Consider the following 19,958-nt stretch of genomic DNA (forward strand, 5'->3'; position numbering starts at 1 on the left):
AAGCTGATGTGTTATGGCATCCTAAAACTGACTAATGCACCTGCCTCTGTCTTCAATTTTGCTATCTGCGACTCTTGTTCCAGCCATGTTGATTTTTTGGGAGCTCTGGAACCTGCCACAGGACGTCCTGAACACTACTCTCTCGGCACACTGCACTCCACTGTCCCTTCCTCCATCACTCCAACCCTGCCACTCTAGGGGCTGGCTCCTGCTCAATCCAGTTCTCAGCTTACATGTCACTTCCAGAAGTGGCTACCTGCCAAGGTTTCTGGTGTTTACCTACTTACTCTAAATTTCTCTTCTCTTGATTTCTTACACATATTTATGGCGCATCACATAGCATCTTTTTGTTGCACATGCTTAATTCATTTTTGTTAATTAAGGCCCTTGGGTGGCCAAAATTTAAAGTAAGCTAGCTAATTTATTAAATATCTCTGTCAAATTTGTACTTGTTTGAGGCAACTTTAATTAAAGCAAGCTACAAATAATGTAGAGATGCCCTTTTCAGTATTTTCTTTTACTACCCAGAGCTCTCAGTGATATCAATCTTTCATTCAAAAGTCAAGTAAAAGTTTAATACATACAGTAAGCTGAAAAGTGGTAGTGAAATGAGCTGAGCTTTGCTTTTCCAAACATGTTTCCAAAAGTTTATTTTAAAACACACGCATAGTGTTGGATACAAATGCCTTTTAACCACTGTGGTGGGGAAGAGTAGACTGACTGCTTCCAATGATCATCTCTTCCCTCTGCGTCCACTGTTCTCGGAGTCTCAGGGAGTACGAGAGGATGCTTCTCTTCCTTTACTTCCCTGTTTGTTGTAATGAGTCCTTCGATGACAGTAATTATGTGACCGAATTTTCCATAACTACTTGCCGATTATTAAAGTTTTGCAGCGGCTGGTTTTCCTATTGGTGTCTTACAACCTAAGATGAAAAAAGAGGAGCAGCTCATGAAATGATGCTGATTTTGCCCTTCCTCACACAGCTGTTCCTTGGGCGACTGTCCAGGGGAGGCGCTGGACACTTGTGCAGAGCTTCACAGGCTGGCCAGTACACATGGGGAAGCCAGTCCCCTCCACAAGGGAAGCGTTAGATACTCCAAGAGGGGACAGTATGGCCAGAGCCACAGGGCCAGGGCCAGGAGTTGAACCCCGTCATGTTTTCTGAACTCCAGTCCAGTATGTTCATGCTCACATCACATCTGTTTTCTGTGATTAAGTAATTGATTCCGTCACCCTCACGGGGCGAGGTGTTTGTGGTTGTTGTAGGTATATACACCTCTTCAGACATGATATAAATAGGAGACTGGGATTTCGGCCTACATATTTTTTTCTACAAGGTCTAGTACTTCCACCTTCCCGATATGCGTCAACTACCCCATTGCCCTTCTACCCTTTTCTTCAACCATTCTCCTTTTCCATATGCCCCATTCTGATCTGCCGCAAATCCCAACAGACATCTATTAAAGCTCTTCCATGCAGGTTTGATGATGTACTGAATTAAGATTAGGTACAAAAACAGTACTTGTAAGATGATCCACTCAACGACATCATGCTATTCAATAGGCAGATTATTTTTTCCAAATGTTAACACCCTCCTTTCTAAAATGGCCCTATCATTGCTAGGAAAAATGTTCTTGACCCCCTCTGACTGTATCTCTGTTTATGTCAACACTCAAGGACTCTTATGTCAAGGAAGACAACACTCAAGGACTCTCTTTGGGCTGGACTATTTCTTTGTCGCTGTTAGGCTCGGATTATTGTGCCAAGGATGTGCTATCAGCTCCTAATTCTGAGTTCAGAAAGTCTACGTGATAGAGACACTGACTCTAATCCCTCACTTGGGAAAGAAGCAATGCCAGACAGACAGTGAGAGCATCAAAGAGTGGAGATGAGGTACTCTCTCTGAGGCAAGGATGTGAAGGGTCTGGGCCTCTGGCTGAGGTCAGTCATGTTAGGGACTGACTCTACTGTGTAAGACTGCTTCTTTTATGCCTGTTGTGATTTGTTAATTTTCTTTGTGCTTTCTCTTTAGCTTGAGAAAATTCTAGACTACATAAGTAATTCCCTGTTTATGTTAGAACTCTACTACTTACTGATCATTTCAATAAAGTATTTGGTGCCACAGTATACTTTCTTACTTTAATTCATCAACAAAATGTGAAAACTTGTATTTTATTAAACTGCACTTACCAAGCATTTCTTCTTTTTTTTTTTTTTGAGATGGAGTCATGCTCTGTCGCCCAGGCTGGAGTGCAGTGGCCGGATCTCAGCTCACTGCAAGCTCCGCCTCCCGGGTACACGCCATTCTCCTGCCTCAGCCTCCCAAGTAGCTGGGACTACAGGCGCCCGCCACTTCGCCCGGCTAGTTTTTTGTATTTTTTAGTAGAGACGGGGTTTCACCGTGTTAGCCAGGATGGTCTTGATCTCCTGACCTCGTGATCCGCCCGTCTCGGCCTCCCAAAGTGCTGGGATTACAGGCTTGAGCCACCGCGCCCGGCCAGAAAATTCTAGACTACATAAGTAATTCCCTGTTTATGTTAGAACTCTACTACTTACTGATCATTTCAATAAAGTATTTGGTGCCACAGTATACTTTCTTACTTTAATTCATCAACAAAATGTGAAAACTTGTATTTTATTAAACTGCACTTACCAAGCATTTCTTCTAATTTGGTTGTGGCAGGTTCATTCACATTAAATATACAGTTATTATTTCTAGGAGAAAATAACAAGCTTTATTATTACATAAACTCTGGGGAAAAGAAAACTTTTATATTTTGTTCCTGACGGTAGCTATTGTAAGACTACTTTTCAATTGACTTCCTCAAGGCCGGTCCTAAGTAGTCCAAAGGCCTCGGGCTCCTGTCCCACTTCCTGGCTTCTTGCTTCATTCTTCTGACCACATAAGAGACATGACTGTCAGAGTTTACATATTAAGCTTTATCACTGTTAAATTCAACCACTTAGAAGAACATATATCTATATGCTTATACATACATATACGTGTATCTATATATGTATTATGTATTTATGTGTGTCTATGTGTATATACACTCATATGCCCACTACACTCCCGAAAATCTTTCTTGTAATTATAAATTTCAACATTAAGTAAAAGCAAAAATATTGGCCTAAAGTTCTTTCTTTCTTTCTTTGCTTCAGTTGCATTTCTATTCATAACCACATACAATTTTCCGGGTAACCTGTACTGAATTAACTAATTAGAGGAAGGATAAGGAAAGTGTAATATAACGTTTCCTGGATCATCTATTTCTACATCTCTGGATTTTTAGCTCAAATGTGATTGGTTTCCTTGTTGTTTGAGCACTCATGGAATCTTGTACAGTACTTACATCTTCTTCTTCTCTACTACTCCGAGCCTCACACAAGCTGCTAAGGCATTTTTCTGCACATCGGAAGATAATACATCATAACACTGAGAGGTACCTAAAATCAGGGGTGAGGAATAGTTAGTTGACCAGTTTTTATTCTCAACTAAAAGAAATCAGCACCCACAGAACAGTGACCGACCTTGATCGAGAAGCTGACTTGTGAATTTTCTGACTGCGGCCAAGTACTGTTCCTCACTGAAGTGGTCCTCTTCTTCACTCAAAAGGTACTTGCAAATTATCTGATTTTTTAAGAGGAAGGATGAGGGGAACAGAACGAGAAAAAGGATAGCCAAATTCAACAGAATAGTAAATAACTTTACATTGCCCCTCTTAAGAGAAAGACGTATCACAGCAGAGCAGCATAAAGACCCTCTAAGGAATGAGCACAGAAAAATCAAAGAATTTTTAGGACATCTCCTTTGAGTTTACATTACATTTTACAATTAGAAAAAGGTTTAAAATAATAATGACATTTATTAAAGTATAATTTCTCACTTCAAGGGGTACAAGTTAATTACCATCAGCTTCACATCTCTTATGCTACTTGGGAAGAGAGGGGTCAGATTTTAATAACTTTGCTTTTTTTCTCTAAATACACCTAACAAAGTACCATACCCTAAAATATTTGATTTCTACTGTAGAAAGGTGATTAAGGGTAGAATTAGCATTTATCAAATGCTCAGTAAGTGCCAGACTTTGTGCAAGGAGGCTGAATGAGTTATTTCACGGACCACAAGCACCAGGAAGTGGGTCCAGGTACCCAGAGCTAGTGCATGTATTATATAAACAGACCCGAGTCACAGCATCCTCTTCTCTCAAACATGTGGAAGTCCTTCCTACAGTTTATGTTTCAGACTTTCTCGCCTGCTGAGTCCTGGCACAATTCCTGCTGGGCAACATACCATCCCCTCTCTAACTACTTCCAAGAGCTCTGACAAACGCTTTCAGAACTTGCACTTGAACTTTTTCTTTCCCTCATAAACATCTGGTAATCTGTAACTGACTTTATGTATCACTCAAGTCTTGCCTTTACTGAGTGCCTGGTATATATCAAATCTCGAGGTTACATATTGACTGACATGAAGACCTCATTTAGACATGAGACACAGTATGACAGATGATGCTTGGGTGTAACTGTGGTCCTGTGAATGCTGTGCTCATGGCATCACTAAGCTGTTGTCCTCTTGGGTCTGTAATGAACCAAGCTTCCTCCTGAATGCAGGGAGCAAGGTCTCACTGGTGAGGTGAAATCACTGATCGTATTAATCACTCTCTCTCTCCTTCTTCCATTTGCCTGAGGAAGATACCTGCCCTTAAGACTGGAAATAAGCACAGGGTGAGAATGTCTTATTATATTTGATACGGGGGGCATGAAGGAGAACTTGCCAAATTTACGTACCTGATAGCTTTCCACAAAAGGTTTAAAGAGTCCTATTAAAAATTCTAACACAGTATTTCCTTTCTCTGTAACTAGGATGTCTTTCGTAGTCACTTGTATGGCTTCACTTTTACAAAGCAGGTAACAGCCTTCTTCAAAGTCCTAGAGGTGAAGAGGAAGCCATAGTGCTCATTGAGGGTAATGGGTATAGTGCCCAGCTCAATACATGTACCCCCTCATCTAGGTTAATGGGTACACCGCCTGTCTCAATATATGCAGCCACATGCCCTCAGACAACAGAATACCAGCTATTTCCCCAACTTCCAGAACAATTCTGTTGTGAGATAGTAGCCAGAGAAGCACTGTTCTACATTCAAAATGTTTTCAAACACACAACATTTCTGAGCCTTACAAATCACAACCTGGGTGATGGATTTTCTTTCACTTTACAGAACCACTACTTAATTTAAATAGGAAATACATACAGCAAGTCCTAAAAATACTTAGAATTATGCTATGGTTAAAATTTCCAGCACTCCTATTTCACTCCCTACAGAATCAAACCTCTTATCCTTAAAGCACACAAAAACCTAACATGCCTCTTATCTACTCCGTCACTTCCCACTTCAACCAAGCAGCAGTCCAGTTCTGCGAGCCTGATGACTCCTCAGCTGTCTAGACCAGGCAGGACCACCACTTGCTACTTTCAAAGTAAAAGGCACTTGCCTGGGTGACTCATTCTAACAACTTGCTAACAGGAAAATGAGTGCAGATTTTGTTTTGTTTTGTTTTGTTTTTGAGACGAAGTCTTGCTCTGTCGCCAGGCTGGAGTGCAGTGGCACAATCTCGGCTCATAGCAACCTCTACCTTCCAGGTTCAAGTGATTCTCCTGCCTCAGCCTCCTGAGTAGCTGGGATTACAGGCACCCGCCACCACACCCAGTTAATTTTTGTATTTTTAGGTAGAGATGGGGTTTCACCATGTTGGCCAGGATGGTCTCGATCTCTTGACCTTGTGATCCGCCCGCCTCGGCCTCCCAAAGTGCTGGGATTCCAGGCGTGAGCCACCGCGCCCGGCTGTGTGCTGATTTTTAAACGTTTACTAAAATAAAGTTAGTTTAGTTGCAACGGCCACACTGATAGTTCAAAGAATGACTCTCCTCTCATGAGATAATCCCTAAGTTATTAACTAAACTTGACCAAGAATCAAACTAGAGTCTGCTGAACTGTGAGCGCCCCAGTTTCTCTTGAAGTCTGCCCCACCTTTGCCTTGAAGAAAGGGATGGCACACTGCCTGAGACATATCTGTGAATTCACCCCTAACATTTCTAGAACTCACACTGCAAATACACTTGCTCTTTGTTGTAAGCACTTTACCTTTAGTGTGTTTCCTGGAAGGAAAATGAACTCATCTGCAAAAACATCACGTAGGAAGCGAAAGCAACTGTAGACATCCTCTGGAAATAAATTTATTATGTAAAATTACAACATTGCCCTTTCAACTTTAAGGGAGTACCAGGAAGTCCTCACTATCACAAAATGTATTTCAAAGGCATATTTTATTCATGTAACAGGGACAAGAATTAAGTCCCCTGAGGGAAGCTAAATTAAACCCAAATCTTATCTACAGAGCGAACTATGGTCTAGCATAGTTTGTTCTTTTTGTTTTTTTGTTTTTTGAGATGGAGTCTCGCTCTGTCACCCAGGCTGGAGTGCAATGGTGCGATGTGGGCTCACTGCAACCTCCGTCTCCCGGGGTCAAGCGAATTCTCCAGCCTCAGCTTCCCAAGTAGCTGGGATTACAGGTGCCCGCCGCCACGCCCAGCTAATTTTTGTATTTTAATAGAGACAGGGTTTCACCATGTTGGTCAGGCTGGACTCAAAGTCCTGATATTGTGATCTTCCTACCTTGGCCTACCAAAGTGCTGGGATTACAGGCACAAGCCATTGTGTCAGGCCCTAGCATAGTTTTTAAATGATTGAATATAATCTACAACCAGTAGAAACTCAGTAAGACATCACAGTCCTTAGAGTCCAGGACACTTCATTTTTCCCTACCCCATGGCTCCCTAGTAGGGAAGGAAAAGTACTGATTTCTTAATTTCCCTTTATATTCGTATTTCCTGGTATCTTTACTGTATCTATAGCACTTTTCCTTAGAATCACTGTGGAGCTTTGAAAAGCCAAAACCAAAACCAAACACCAATGGCTGGCCCATACCCCAGGTCAACTGAAGAAATGGGGTGGGGACCACTCCCCTCGTAATTCTAACATGGGGCCTTGACAGAACGCCCTGGCCTTGACTACAGGCTCCTGTGAACATGACCTGTGCTGTACTCATTTTTACACTCCTAATGCAATTAGAATGAGACCGTGCATCTCGTGAGTACTCATCTACTGCTGACTGCTCACCTGCCCACCTGCCTTTGCTGGATCAGGGAGCTGGCACAGCAGAAACAGTGCTGCACACCAGGAAGTAGAGAACTGTACTCAAATGCCAGATCCTTCTCTCAGTAATTATGAAACTTTCTAGGCCTCATTTTCCATATTTATAAAAGGAAAGGTTTAGATTATTTCCAGGTCCTCCCAATTCCAAAATTCTAAGCAGATGAACAAGTATTTGGGGAACAAAGCTAACTTTTTCTCAGTGATACGCCTGCTCTTCACTGGGGTGAGGTTGAACATTACAAGGCTTCAAATGTTGCTCCCTAAATGGAATGGAATGGTCAGACCTCTTCTAAAACTCAAGATTGCATTCCTGAAAATTACCTTTCCTGAACCCTGGTGTCATCTGCAATGCCATTGCTACTAAGGATGGACGGACAAAAATGTTGAGCAGCTGGTTCCTATAAGCTGAGCACATGAGGAGAGTGATGTGCTGGAAAATAAGTCCATCGACCACTTCTGAGTCTCCGGAGTCCACTTTCAGAATCACCTGGTCTCTGACAAGGCTGGCGATGTTGGAATGCAGAAGAATGCTGGCCTGGACAACTTCTTCAGCAGGTTCATTATCTACACACAAAGACAATTCATTCAAACAACAAGGGAGTCTTGGGCCTAGTGGGCATTAACGTTATTAACAGTAACGTGACAGATGCTCATTTTCAAGTGACAGCTTTTAGTGTCTACCAATTATGGTAATGATACCAAATGTGAAGAAAATTTTAAAAGTACTATTTCATAAATAAATTCTTTCTCTCTAAGGACATGTAACATACTTTCTTACCCCAAATTTGTCAGCCATTCTCAAGGCACATCAGTTTCTACTCTGAAAATGAACACCACTTCTGTGTACTTCAGGAACCAAGGGAATCTAAAGTTTTGTAACAGCAAGTTACGTAACTGGAAAGTCACATGCATGGGAATGTAAGAAGACTAAGACAAAAAGGCCCGTGATTAGTGTACGAATACATTACAACATACAACACACACACACACACACACACACACACACACACACACACCCCCTTTGCTTAGACCTATACCAAGATGGTAAAAATATCAGTTTGCAGTTTTTCCCAAATCAAAGATAACTAAAGAGGCAGATCCATGGCAGTTCTTGGTAGCTTATCACCTGACATACTGGCCTGCAGACAGCTGCCAGGCAGGTAGAATTACAGAAGCATAATGAAGAGATGGTGATATTTAACAAATATTCTCAGCACGGAAAATTATTCTACGGTTAACCTGAGCCAAAGAGCTGGCTGGGAGTGGCACACTGCTCAAGTTTGGTGGCAAGTTCTGCTACTGCTTCAAGGCAGGGACAAGTGAGAGGTATGGCTTCCTCCTGGACTTGATCACATTCATTCTTGACCAACTTGCCTTGTCTCAGCTTGCTCAACTGAATAATATTTTATGTGAAATGATCATAAAAAGCTTGAGATATGCACATGCTTAGGCATGTGGGGTAATCTGCATAAAAAAAGAAAAAAGCAACAGAACTGTAGTGATACTGAACAGACACTCTTAATTATGGATCAGTCATGGCATTTATCCCATTTTGAAAAAGCAAAACACTTTAGAAAACAAGTACCTATGTTTTCATATGTTCCTGGGCCAAACAATGATGGGTTTGAGCCCTTTCAGCTATTTCTCATGACACCCAACACTTGCTACCTTGTATCATAATCAACACGTCCTTTGCCTCCTACCAGACCATCATAGCACTGAGAACAGATGTCTGATTTGTCTCTCTCTTGGTGACTGGCATTTTTGTCAGTAAATCCTCCTCATCTCTTGGCTGTGGCCTGCGTGCTTCTACTGCTGTGGCTCAGGCATCCTGCAGAAATCTCACTGGGACAGAGCAGCCTCCTAACTTGTTTCTCTACCTCCAGTCTTCTGGTGGTGGATGGTGGGGAGGGGGCGGGGAGGTCCATCTTTATTTTCCATCTACCCCTCATCCCCCATCTGGGCCAACATTTTAACATCACTGATGAATCCCTGGGGCCCAAGCCTGCCATCTTGCATTCCTCATCCCTGCCTTGGCTAGGTTCCTCTCCTGGTCTTCCTGAAGGGTTCAAAAGTCACTTCTGTGAAATCTTCCTGAGTATGGTCCCTTTCCTCTGCACAACTCTTAGGAACCCTCTGCAGCACGCACATCACTCCTTGTCTCTGTTCACTGAACCCTCACAACTTGTTTACACATGACCCACCCACCCTGCCCTCTGCAACCCAGGGGAACCTCCAGGATGGGGATGGCATCTTGTTCATTTTCATATCCCTGGTAGTACCCAGCACAGATGAGGTATTCAGTATTGGGTTGATCAAAGAATACTAGGTACTTGACTTCAAATAATTATCTGGTCTTAAAAAAAACACATTTCCAACTGTAGTCTGTATTTTTTTTTTTTTTTTTTTGTGACATGGAGTCTCACTCTGTCGCCCAGGCTGGAGTGCAGTGGCGCGATCTTGGCTCACTGCAAGCTCTGCCTCCAGGTTCAAGCAGTTTTCCTGCCTCAGCCTCCCGAGTAGCTGGGATTACAGGCATGCACCACCACGCCCAGCTAATTTTTGTATTTTTAGTAGAGATGGAGCGTCACCATGTTGGTCAGGCTGGTCTAGAACTCCTGACCTTGTGATCCGCCTGCCTAAACCTCCCAAAGTGCTGGGATTACAGGCATGAGCCACCACGCCCGGCCTTTTTTTTTTTTTTTTTTTTAGAGATGGGGTCTCACTGTGTTACTGAGGCTGGTCTCAAACTCCTGGGCTCAAGTGATCCTCCCACCTCAGCCTCCCAAGTAGCTGGGATTATAGGTGTGTGCCACCATGTCTGGCTAGGATTCATGACTTTATTTTCCACTGTGCTAGGTGCCAAGGAAATGGTATTCTAGTCCCCAAGATATTTAGAGTCTTATAGTGGGAAATGACATGTAAACAATTATTCTCAAATAATCAATGTGCTGTGTTCACTGTGTCCTTTAGTGATAGAAACAGATCTGGTGTCCTTTCTCTTTTTTGAGACGGAGTCTCACTCTGTCACCCAGGTTGGAGTGCAGTGGCACGATCTCGGCTCACTGCAAACTCCACCTCCTGGGTTCACACCACTCTCCTGCCTCAGCCTCCCAAGTAGCTGGGACTACAGGTGCCCGCCAGCCCGCCCAGCTAATTTTTTCTATTTTTTTAGTACAGCCGGGGTTTCACCGTGTTAGCCAGGATGGTCTCAATCTCCCGACCTCGTGATCCATCCGCCTCAGCCTCCCAAAGTGCTGGGGTTACAGGTGTGAACCACTGCACCTGGCCTGTCCTTTATTTTTCTGAGCAATCCTTTGCTCAAGTCCTCTATAGATTTTTCAGGTCCAGGTTATAACTCTTCCAAATTAAGCAAGCATTCTCAACACATATGTCCTACCTACATACCGGGCCAAATGAGAAACCCTCCAAATGCCTGGGTTAAGCCTTTTAGCCATAAAGTCTTTTCCACCAGAGCATCAAAGTCCATGGATGGCCGGTTCTGAAGCAGAACAGCAACAATTAGGGTCCAGGGGCTCAAAACCATGTTTTCAACTTGCAGAAGCTCCATTTTGTAGGCAACTTCAGTGACAAAGGCATGCATGTCCTCAGACTGTTTCTGAGGAATGTATCTAAAAGGAAGAGCACAGAGCAACAAATTACAGTTCTGCTACTTAGACAAATGGGGATGGAAAAAGACTGACCTTTTAGAAGGCTTCTCATACTTTTTGCCAACTGAATTCTCTCAGGTCAGGTGCAGACAGTATTCCTTTGCTTTACTATGGTGTAATCTGACCATACATTTCTGGAATATGCTCTTGAGAGGTGGTAAAAATACTGAAGGGGTCCAGGGTCCTATTAGTCCTGGTTCTAGGGAAACAACTTTTGTTGCTTCCTAAATAGGATACATCATTTCTCTGAGAATGGATGCCTGCCCCAGTAGACTGAATTACTGTCTTTTCAGAATCTGTAGTGCACTGAACGTATCTCCATTGTGGAACACACTTATCAGATTATATAATAACTATTTTATACTGAATGGGTGCCATTCAGTTTGTCTGACTTCATGCATGGATTACCACACTTTGAACAGTACGATAAGGCCTACACAGAGCTGGCTGGAGCAGAGACACACACATGACCTAAAAATTGCCACACAGGTGGCTTAATGAGAAAGATGCAGCCAGTAAGGGTGCCCTGTACTAGGTAATAACTTGTCAACCCAATTTGAGATCTAAAGAGAGAAAGCCTGTGGCAGGAAAAAAACTAACATAAGCTTCTGTGATGACTAATGTAGCTGCTGGGAAACTGCTGAAGCTACAGATAAGTTGCAAATGATGTTGCAAGCACATGAGGCCTGGAGGGGCAGATGGTTTGTCTCCCTTACTTGTCCAGGTATATTTCTCTTAATTAAGAAAACTCATATGTATATCTGTGTTCTGTATCCTGAAAGAACCTAATATATTTTCTTGCCCATAAAACTATAACCTTCTTGAGACTAAGGACTCACTCCCATTCATTACCATTATGCAATCCTTTCTAGGGTCAAAAATAATAGTGCATACTTTGGGTAGCCTAGCAATAGTGCTCAACAATTCCTGCACATATCCTTGTTAATAGTGGCATTATTTCTTACCACTTTAGTTCCCCTGAGAAACATGATCATGGTCTGATTTTGCATATTTGACATACATATCTTACAGCTCATCACTTTTTTGGGACAAACACATAATTCTTCGTTAATTGAAGGTTTCCACTGATGAAACAGCATTTCTGATCATTTTCTCTGTGATCTTAAGTAAACCAAGAGAAGTGGTCAACTCCAGAATCGCAACTCACACCTTTGGATTTTAATCCTCATTTCTAAGACAGTTGTTAAAACACAGGTCACACCTTGGAACCAAGTTATATGAGCTCCGACTCATCCTCCCAGCTGCCAAAGATCGAAGTGACACAGGATCTCCAAAGTACACATGGATGCTTCCAAAATTTTCAGAGAGAATCCTTCTGGCTTTCAACAACCCCTAATAATACAGGGGAAAACAAAACGAAAAGTGGTAAATTTAGAAATTAGTTGATGTGTCAGTCAGCACATTCTCTCAATTAGGCTAAAATCAAGCTCACGTACAGTTGTCGATTCTTTTGGTTTAGGAACCCCTAGAAGTTCATACACATAAAGAGTTTCTTCCAAGATCTTATCATAACTGATACTAATTGGGACAAGGTAGGTATCAAAAACTTCTCTTTTAAAAAATGGCTCCATCACAATATTCAGAAGACCTGCAAAACACAGGGAGAAATGCTTCATCAACATATTGAAGAGCAGAGCAAACATGGGCACATAAACAGAAAATACTAAAAGCATACATTATACACTAACCCCATAAATATCAACAGTTACACATTTACACTTGAAAAGAATATCTTGTTAAATAAAGTGTCGAGTTGTATGTAGCAGCTGATGTCTTTGGGTTTGTATTTTTCCTTTTAATCTGTAGTGACCTACCAAATTTAGGAGTCAATGTCTTGGCAGAGCGGCTTCTTGTCCCTTCGAGGAAAAATTCAACAGGAGCATAACCATTCTTTAAAGAGAAAACAAACAAAACACAAAACCTGTTGCCTACTCTCAAAATGATAAATGCTTCTTTTGATTCCTTTTCCCAAGCTCCCTCCCAAGCTTCCTGAACAAACACAGCTTACAGTGAAAATTAAACAAGAGAGTCATACAGATTAAACCAACTGCTGCGGTAATGAACAGTTCTTGAGGGAAAGCGAAATAGCTAAGTGTTCTATTCAGAAGTTAAGAGTTTAAATGAGCAAACATCAGTGAAGAAAATATGGCTGAAGAGTACTTGGGAATTCTTTGCATTTACCCGTAACATAGTTTTTACGTATTCAGAGAACACAGCCCAGTAGAGTTTATTGCCACCAAAGGTACGCCGCATGAAAAAGGCACCCGACATTCGTAGCAGCTCACCAACCATTTTCATTCCCAGGAAGTCTAAAAAAGAGGGGATAATATTTATTTGCAGATCTTGATCTTGAAATCGTCTATAAAGATCTAAACTTAAACATTCTTATTTTTCATTTCTGTTTTATTGTTTTATTTTATGAGACAGGGTCTTGCTATGCTGGCCAGGCTGGTCGCAAACTTCCTGGCCTCAAGTAGTCCTCCTGCCTCGGCCTCCCAAAGTACTGGGATTATAGGCATAAGCCACTGTGCCTGGCCTAAACTCAAACATTATTAAGAAAGATTTCATAAATGTAAGATACCCCTATGATATTATTATACTCTGACATTAAAAAGCATAAGAGATATCTAATAGAATTATAGAAAAGAGGGGATTCTGTGGGGCAGGTATTCACTGGGAGGTTACCTTTCGCTTCTCCATACACCACTCCATTTACAAGTAGGTCAGCTAGAAACCACGGGCAACAGCAGAGCAACATCACAATGACATGATGTCAATTTCTTTAGTCAGTCATGCTGCTGAGCCTGACAACAGACCAATCTGTGCCCTACATGCTCTGGACAGCCAGGCCAAACCAGCTCTCATCTTTTTCCTATCAGGTAAAAATATCAACTTACTTTTGTTGGAAGAGATTAAATAAGGCAAATCTTGTAAGAAAGGAAGATTGCTACCAGCAGTTTTAAAATAGTCTTTCTCTTCGTTTCCCTTAATTTTCAAATAACTTCCTCACAAGTTTGTTCAGATGAAAATGCTTTTAAACTGCTTAAGTTCTTGGCAGTTTTAACCTTACCATTCACTGCATTTATTAACAAAGGTGTATACTTGAATCCCGGCTTTCCTGGCTACCCTAAAAGGGAGTGGATAAACAACTTATATGCCTTGGCAATCCTACTTTTAGGAATTGATCTTACAGGAATAAAAGCACTAATATAAAAATATATTATGACATTGTTTATAACAGCAAAACTACTGAATTATGAAATATCCACATTGCTGAATATTATACAGCTATTAAAATTAATGTTAGACATGAAGTTAGACGCTTAACTTATACCGTATACAAAAATTAACTCAAAAAAACCAAAGACCTTAATTTAAGACCTGAAACCATAAAACTCTTAGGAGAAAACATAAGGGAAAAGCTTCATGATCTTGGATTTGGCAATGATTTCTTGGATCTGATACCAAAAGCACCGGGAACCAAAGAAACAAATAGATCAATTAGACTATATCAAAACTAAAAACTTCCATGCATCAAATAACACAATCAACAGAGTGAAAAGGTAACCCATGAAATGGAAGACAATATTTGCAAATCATCTGTCTGATAAGGGTAAATATCCAGCATGTAGAAACAATTCCTACAACTCAACTAAAAAACCCGCAAACAACCTAATTAAAAAAAAGGCAAAGGACTTGAACAGACATTTCCCCAAAGATATACAAATGGCCAATAAGCACACGAAAAAGACGCTCAGCATCACTAATCATTAGGGAAATGCAAATCAAAACTACAATGAGATACCACTTTACACTCATTAAAATTATTATAAAATATATCAGAAAATAACAGGTGTTGGCAAGGATGTAGAAAAACTGGAACTCTTGTGCACTGTTGGTGGGAATGTAAAACGGTGCAGCTGCTACGGAAGACAGTATGGTGGTTCCTCAAAAAATGAAAAAAATTACCACAAGACCCAGCAATTCTATACATACCATTTTTGGTATATATGTAAAAAAATGGAGAGCAGGGTCTTGAGCAGATGCGTTTCCAACTTCAAAAAGGAAGGAAATTCTGACACAGATGAACCTTGAGGGCATTCTGTTAAGTGAAATATGCCAGTCACGAAAGGACAAGTACTGTATGATTTCACATCTATCAAATATCTAGAGTAGTTAAGTTCATAGAGACAGAAAGTAGAATGCTGATTGCCCAGAGTCAGGCGGAGGGTAGAATGGGAAGTGTGTTTAATGGGTACCATTTCAGTTTTGCAAGATGAAGAGTTCTGGAGATGGAAGGTGTTGATAGCTGCATAACAATGTAAATGTACTTAATGCCACTGAACTGTATTTTTGAAGATGACTTAGATGGTAAATTTGATATTATATGTATTTTATCACAATTAAAAATAAACTTAAAAAAGTTAGATCTATTTATTGCCTAGAGAGGTAGCCATTAATATATTACCAAATAAAAAAAGCAAAAGGCAGGTAATACCTGTAAGTAGTACAGTCTCATTTGTAAAGCCTACACTAAAGAACCCTGTGTGCATGAACTGCAGATGTCTGTTCAGGCACAGTGAAGCACAGGACGAAGGACATAACTCAAGTTGTTCGGTGCTAGGACTGGAAGAAGGGAGGAGAGGCTATTTTCATCATCATCTTCAAATACCTCAGTACTGCTAGAATATGCCAGTGAACTTTTTAATTTTTACAGTTAAAAAAATAGAAAAACAATACATACCCATTCCTGCTGCTATAACTGGCACAGGCAAATCATAGTTGTATAGAATAAAAGACAACATCAGGAAGTCAATGTAACTTCGATGACTAGGTAGCAGAACAACAGGATGCTCCTGGATGGCTCTTTGTAGCTTGAAAGTAAATGTTACATTTTGAATAACTTCAGTTGTCATGTTATCAAATCACATCTCAAATCAGCAAACGGAAGAATAAGTCTATGTAGAGAGGGAATACCCATCCTCTTTTTCTGCCTTCCTACCATACACATAAACGATTTGCTCTGATAAGGTAAAAGTACTGTTTCTAGTTAAACAATTTCACATAACGCAAGAATATTAAAAATGTAAATTTTTATGGGTCAGAATAATGGTAACAGTGATGATCGTTAACACATATTAGTTGGGCACTATATTAGCATCATTTTATATACAGTTATTTTATGTGCTGTGTCTAATACCACATAATTAACAAGGTCTAAGCCTTAGCTTCCTTGTTTGTAAAATAGTCATGCATCCAATCAATGGTAGAGCTGTGAATGGAACCCAAGTCAGTCTGACTTAAAAAGCCAACTGTTAACCACTGTATTGAATTGGTTGGTTGTAGTATGAGAAAACAAAGCTTCTCTTGGACAGATTAAAAAAAAAATCTACAAATTCATAGGACAAGGTGAGAAGAATGGTACTTCTCTATGTGCTGGACTCACTGCCAGGGTGAATGGGTGTCATGTGGCTGGGAGGGATAATTTGAGTTTCCAAATATACTCCTCAGGCCATCAACCTCAAGATTCACTGGTATCCATGTGTTATCTGCTTTTTTGAAAACTAAATGTAACAGAGGCCAGGTAATCTGTGATCATCACTTAAGACATGGCTCACCAACACCCTTGGTCCCAAACACTGTAACAGTCTCTGACAGATTCAGGGTATAAGTCAGCAATCTCGAAAACAGTCAGGAGGAAGAAGAATATGACAGGAAAGTAAATGACTGAATTAAAACAAAATATTAAAAGGCATGAGGAGGAAGGCAAGTGAAGTTAAGAGCTTTCCTAGGAGGAAAAAAAAAAAAAACAAGTAAAAATAATCTCCATAAGGAAAGCTCTTTATGAAATTAGAAAAGTCATCATTTGGCAATCATTAACATAATAACTAATTCTGGTAAAAATCATCAGTGGGTGCAAAAACCAGTGGGGTAAAGTATGATGCAAAACAGGATATTTAGCCATTCTCAAAGTGTCTTTTCACTATGTAATTAATGAAGATATTCATTAATTATAAAGGAAAAAATAATAACTTTACAGCAGAGAAACCTGGCAGTCATAACCATAACCAACTGATGGAAGTGAAACATCTCCAGTAATGAAACCAACAGGCACCATGTGCTGCTGATACAACACACTGAGAAGAATGCATCGCTTCCAGGGTATTCCTAGCAAAGGTACACAACCTGAGCCTAATACTGAGATAACATCACTCAAATACTCAAATTCAAACCATTTCACACTTCAAAATAATTAGCCTGTTCTTTAGAAAAAAAAAATTAGCATGAAACACAAATACAAATACTAAGGAATTATTTTAGATTAAAAGAGTCTAATATGGAAGTGGATAAAGAAGAAAGTTGAACACTTTCTAGGATTTCTAGTGCAACACATGAGGTAGGATTTTCTTTGGCTAGACAGGACACGACCGGGACAACTGGTGAAATATGAGTCAGGTCTGTATTACTAGTATTGGATCAATGTTAATTTCCTTATTTTGATACTTGTACCATAAGATAATGTCCTTAATTACAGGAAAAACACAGCAGAGTATTAGAAAAAGGATAAAGGAAATGCTGTAAGGGAATCAGGAAATGCTGTAAGGGAATCTAGGTGAAGTATATGCAGGAATTCTTTGCATTTCTTTTGTAACACTACTGAATATCTGACATTAAGTTAGTCTATAAGTCTTAAGTTAGTCTGAAGCCTGTAGGTCTGCAGTTAAAGGGAAACCAAAAACAGAAAACAACCTTCAGAGATGCACATCCTCTTCTGCCTAGACTGGAGGCCTGATGATTAGGCCCTAGGCTTTTGATGGACCAAGTGAGCTGTCCTTGAGTTGTTTAAATTGTGAGGGGTTGAAAAAGAGACTTTTTTTTTGTTTGTTTAAGATGATACTTTTTTTTTTTTTTTTTTTTTAACAATCAATACTCACTTTCTGAATACCTTCTTCATTTACACACACCTTCGAGAAAATTTGTTTAAATATTTTGCTCAGGGTGAAGGCAAAAAACCGAATGGCTCCAAGACGCAGTTTGTGACTCATTTCATCTAAAATCTCACTAACTTCCTCTCGGAGGACATCCACAGATTGAAGGGATTCCTTGGAAAGCTAAAAGGAAAGGAAAAGCAGGAATAATTTCTAACAACAGCAACAAAAAGAGAGAAAGCTTTACCCAAACCAGTATGACTAATTCCAAATGAATTAATCTTCTATAACTCAAATATAGTGTCTTCTTAATTTAAATTGATACAACTTCCCAACCCAGTCATAGTAGATAAATGAGCCTATTTAAAGAAGGTTAAAGGCCAGAAATTAGAAGAAAAATGGCTTTTTAGGATAGCATTTTAGAGTGAAGAAAACACTTCACCTTTCCATTTGGTTTAATAAGTTTACATCCAAACTCTCTAAAATAAGTTGCTGCCCATAGTCTAGTGTCCTAGCAAATAGTGGCTTCTCTCAGTGTTTTACTGCAGCGCTCCACCAGCTGGCTCAATGCTATTACAAGGTAATATACAAGATTACATTGAAATTACTGACTCAGACTACATCAGATCTATCAAGTCATGGGCACACAAAGCCCGAAACTATCAAAGGATAATTAGTGAAATAAAGGATCTCAAAATGGAACTTATTTTATTCACATGGTCCTCTAGATCTTTTGTAAAGAAACAAAATGTTTGCTGTGTGCTAGGACTGTCAAGGGCCTGACAGTCAGTTTCTATCCTTGAGGAAGCCCTGATTTGCCCATTTTCATTGTCCCCCAAACAAGCACTTTGAAATGAAGTCTGTAGAATAAGTAATCCTTATGCTTCCCACAGGAGAGTGCACTGCTTTAGGATGAGCTCAGAAGCTCAGAGGATGGGTGTTGGCACCCCAATTACATGTAGTAAAGAAGTATCTTATCCTTTTTTTTCACTGAGGTTAAATTCACACACTATAAAATTAATGTTTTTTTTTCTGAGACAGAGTTTCGCTCTTGTTGCCCAGGCTGGAGTATAATGGTGCGATCTCGGCTCACTGCAACCTCCGCTTCCCAGGTTCAAGCAATTCTCCTGTCTTAGCCTCCAGAGTAGCTGGGATTACACGTATGTGCCACCATGCTTGGCTAATTTTGTATTTTTGGTAGAGACTGGGTTTCTCCATGTTGGTCAGAGTGGTCTTGAACTCCCGACTTCAGGTTATCCGCCTGCCTCGGCCTCCCAAAGTGCTGGGATTACAGGTGTGAGCCACCGCGTCCAGGCAAATTAATCATTTTAAAGTGAACAATTCAGTGGTATTTTGTACATTCACAAACGTTGTGCAACCACCATCTCTATCTTGCTGCATATCCTATCTTTTTGGGGGGGCTCAGTTCAACAGGGCTAAGAGTGAGGAACTGGGATAAACTCTTTCCTCTTACCTATGTTCCTTTGTTTTACTCAGAGGTTACCTGAAATAGTGATCGTACCAAAAAAAAAAAAGTTTAAAAATATAGTCAGAAGAGAACTCATACTGAATGGCCTGAAGACTAAATGAACTGCTGAGGAACTAAGACACTGGCCACAGAATAATGGGAAAGTTTGAATGAGAAGTAAAGGGAGGATATGAATTAAAGCAAAAAATGTTCTCCCGAGATGCAAAAGTCCTGGACCTGTTTTTTTTGTTTTTACTAATTAGCATTCCACTTTAAAAAAATTGTGTTGGCTGGGCGCGGTGGCTCACGCCTGGAATCCCAGCACTTTGGGAGACTGAGCCAGGTGGATCACGAGGTCAGGAGATCGAGACCATCCTGGCTAAAATGGTGAAACCCCGTCTCTACTAAAAAACAGAAAAAAAAAATCAGCCGGGCATGGTGGGGGGCGCCTGTAGTCCCAGCTACTCAGGAGGCTGAAGCAGGAGAATGACGTGAACCTGGGAGGCGGAGCTTGCAGTGAGCCGAGATTGAGCCACTGCCTCCAGCCTGGGTGAGAGAACGAGACTCTGTCTCCAAAAAAAAAAAAAACAAAAAAAAAAAAAGGAAAAAAATGCATTAAAATACACATAACATAAAATATACCATTTTAAC

The 19,958-nt window shown here is 40.5% G+C and overlaps 1 protein-coding gene and 1 long non-coding RNA gene across 5 annotated transcripts in view; one reads left to right on the forward strand and one right to left on the reverse strand.

Annotated features, from left to right (window-relative positions):
* Positions 1–633: 633 nt before the first annotated feature.
* LOC105499171 (glyceronephosphate O-acyltransferase) overlaps positions 634–19,958 on the reverse strand; it is a 34,903-nt gene continuing 15,578 nt past the window's right edge. For all 3 annotated transcript variants that reach the window (XM_011771652.3, XM_011771653.3, XM_071074402.1), the window contains 14 exons: positions 17,846–18,022; positions 15,655–15,784; positions 13,092–13,219; positions 12,725–12,800; positions 12,347–12,498; positions 12,112–12,242; positions 10,627–10,850; positions 7,540–7,782; positions 6,148–6,227; positions 4,793–4,933; positions 3,533–3,632; positions 3,355–3,448; positions 2,655–2,716; positions 634–923 (listed from right to left, as the gene is read on the reverse strand). In XM_011771652.3, coding sequence (XP_011769954.2) covers positions 880–923; positions 2,655–2,716; positions 3,355–3,448; positions 3,533–3,632; positions 4,793–4,933; positions 6,148–6,227; positions 7,540–7,782; positions 10,627–10,850; positions 12,112–12,242; positions 12,347–12,498; positions 12,725–12,800; positions 13,092–13,219; positions 15,655–15,784; positions 17,846–18,022 — 1,782 coding nt within the window. In that variant the 3' untranslated portion in view covers positions 634–879. The remainder of the gene's footprint in view (positions 924–2,654; positions 2,717–3,354; positions 3,449–3,532; positions 3,633–4,792; positions 4,934–6,147; positions 6,228–7,539; positions 7,783–10,626; positions 10,851–12,111; positions 12,243–12,346; positions 12,499–12,724; positions 12,801–13,091; positions 13,220–15,654; positions 15,785–17,845; positions 18,023–19,958) is intronic.
* Positions 13,716–19,476, forward strand: LOC139357428 (uncharacterized). 2 transcript variants are annotated; one of them, XR_011610503.1, is made up of 4 exons: positions 13,716–13,789; positions 16,951–17,087; positions 18,881–18,999; positions 19,337–19,476. It is a non-coding gene; the product is annotated as an uncharacterized lncRNA (long non-coding RNA). The 2 variants fall into 2 exon arrangements; XR_011610504.1 differs by lacking the exon at positions 18,881–18,999 and having other exon boundaries at positions 19,337–19,472.

This window comes from Macaca nemestrina, chromosome 1 (assembly GCF_043159975.1).
Source record: "Macaca nemestrina isolate mMacNem1 chromosome 1, mMacNem.hap1, whole genome shotgun sequence".
Taxonomy (NCBI): Eukaryota; Metazoa; Chordata; class Mammalia; order Primates; family Cercopithecidae; genus Macaca; species Macaca nemestrina.